Source organism: Pterocles gutturalis, unplaced genomic scaffold, assembly GCF_000699245.1.
Source record: "Pterocles gutturalis isolate BGI_N339 unplaced genomic scaffold, ASM69924v1 scaffold50468, whole genome shotgun sequence".
Classification (NCBI taxonomy): domain Eukaryota; kingdom Metazoa; phylum Chordata; class Aves; order Pterocliformes; family Pteroclidae; genus Pterocles; species Pterocles gutturalis.
In genome coordinates this window covers 52,058-54,622 of record NW_010122601.1, presented here as the reverse complement: position 1 = coordinate 54,622, position 2,565 = coordinate 52,058, and the positions used below count along the sequence as shown (strand labels likewise).

The following is a 2,565-nucleotide window of genomic DNA, read 5'->3' as shown; positions in this document are numbered from 1 at the left end:
AAATAAGGGGTTATGTCAGACATTTGGTGACATTTGTTTTTCCGTGACAATTTCGCTCCTTTAATTCTGGTGTTATTGAAAAGCTTATTGAGAACAGTCAGTAATGGCGTTACAGCAAGAGCAACCACTTCATTGCTGTGCCTACTATGGGAGTTTATCGTTTTGGGGGAAAAAGGCAGGGATTGAAACAACTAATAATAGCAGATATTCTACCAGAGGGTTAGCTTGATCTGTTGGACAAGTAGGCAAATTACTGAAATATTTCCCCCTCCATCTCGTGAATCCTCTCTTCTAAGCCGCGACAGGAATATGTGAAAATCGAAACAAAATCCCTGGTTTGGCATTGGTGTTTCAGTGGTTACTGAAAGGGCTCTCGCTGTGAGAATCGGCAGGTAGCTGAAAGTTAAAACTGTTCTTAAACCGAAGAGATAGCAGAGTCCGAGTGCCGGTCTTTTTGAGGTGCCGCTGTAGTGTCTTTAAAGCTGGCTGTCTGGAAAAACCCCTTATTCTGGAGAGCACTTACTGGTGTCTGTGGATCTGACCCATCCGACTGCAGCCCAATGATGATTGTTGCTGTGGGAAGTCCCTTTTCAGTGTGTTTCGATTGCAAATTGGGTCTATCTGATTCAGTGCGTGCCTTCTGGCCAGCACAGCCTCACCGCTCCCTCACTCTGCTGTGCTCTAGCCGTTGTCCCTGAATCCAGGATGGCACACAAGCTAACGTTTCCTTTTTGACTTAATCTTGCTGATCTCTCCTTATCTTGCAGACGATCTGGCCTCATCTAGAGTCCGCCTCTATTTCTTCATCTCGAATGAAGGGAACCAGAACTTGTTTGTCGTTCAAGCCAGCCTGTGGCTTTACTTGAAGCTGCTTCCATATGTCTTAGAGAAAGGCAGCAGGCGAAAAGTAAGAGTCAAAGTCTATTTCCAAGACCCGGACACTAGCAACAAGTGGAATGTGGTTGAAAAGAAAGTCGATCTCAAAAGAAGTGGTTGGCACACTTTTCCCATGACAGAGGCGATCCAGGCTCTGTTTGAGAGAGGAGAAAGGAGACTGAACTTGGATGTTCAATGTGAGGGCTGTGAAGAGTATTCAGTGCTGCCAATTTATGTGGACCCTGGGGAGGAATCCCACCGGCCTTTTTTAGTGGTGCAAGCCCGCCTGGCCGATAACAAACACAGGATCCGGAAAAGAGGCCTGGAGTGCGATGGCAGGACCAATCTATGTTGCAGGCAACAGTTTTACATTGACTTTAGACTCATTGGGTGGAATGACTGGATCATAGCACCATCAGGTTACTATGGGAATTACTGTGAAGGGAGCTGCCCGGCCTACTTGGCCGGCGTCCCGGGGTCGGCTTCCTCCTTTCACACCGCCGTCGTGAATCAGTACCGAATGCGGGGGCTGAACCCGGGCACCGTGAACTCCTGTTGCATTCCAACCAAACTTAGCACAATGTCAATGCTGTACTTTGATGATGAATATAACATTGTGAAAAGGGACGTTCCCAATATGATTGTGGAAGAATGTGGTTGCGCTTGATTTGAGGTGTGTTTTTGGGGGGGGAGAGAGAGAGAGGGCGAGAGAAAGAGAGAGAGAGAAACATTCCCGTACAAGATGGTGTTGGAGGAAGTTTCACTGTGTATCCAGGCATCAGTGTTGGAAAGTCACTGTGGAAAAGTTTGACAAAAAAAAGAAAAAAAAAGAAAAAAAAAAAGAATTTCACTTTGGTGTCAGGACAGTGGCAGTTTGTGGATCTTGGACACATATATATTCTACCACTTATAAGTTAATGCTATGAAATATCTTAAAGACACACACACACACACAAAACGTGGGCATGCACAAAACCACGCACTCATACACACACACACGAACACAGACACACACACGAGGCAGCTTGGAAAAGGGACATGAGCACAGAAAGTCAGTGACCAGTGACGACGGACCTAAATGCCTGCCAGTACGAGTGAGCGGCTGAGCAGCTGTTTCCCCGCCTGCCAGTGAAGCCAGACCGAAATGAGCTCCCTTTGCTCAGGCAGAAGCACAGACTGCGAGAACATGATGTATTCTTGCACGCAGGTGTCGGAATGACCAAACTTAGAAAATTTAAAAAAAAAAAAAAAAAAAAGAGAAAATGTCGACTGTCACCTCTTAGGTCTAACAGGAAGCTGCAGGACACCTGCCTTGGGAGGTGAACACTTCCTCTTAATTTAAAATTATCTAAATGTAAACATCACAGATACCCGCATCTTCCTACAGCACTTCCAGTAAGGAATCGCGTGGTACCATCAGAGAAAGAGAGAGAAAAGGGCACAGACGCATAAGCAACTGCTGTATTTCTAACATCAGACATTGCGAAGCTGGGCTGGCGTGATCCGATGCTTTAACTGCCCGCTAGCAACCCGTGGACGGCTGCACCCCCTGTGTCTTGGAAAAGGGGATCCGATACTGTATCTGGACTGTTGACCGTTGGCGTCTCTCACTGTTCGGAGAACAAAAAGTCAAATTGCAATCTGTGTTCTTCAATGGGGGACTCGGCAAGGACACGTCACGTGGGGGGA

At 46.7% G+C, this 2,565-nt stretch overlaps 1 protein-coding gene across 1 annotated transcript; it reads left to right on the top strand.

Annotated features, from left to right (window-relative positions):
• Window positions 1-767: 767 nt before the first annotated feature.
• On the top strand, window positions 768-2,106 carry INHBB (inhibin, beta B; the record flags this gene model as incomplete). The annotated part of the gene is made up of 1 exon (XM_010077550.1): window positions 768-2,106. A coding segment is annotated over one exon (776 nt), but the record flags the coding sequence as incomplete, so codon positions are not given.
• Between the last annotated feature and the right edge of the window lie 459 nt (window positions 2,107-2,565).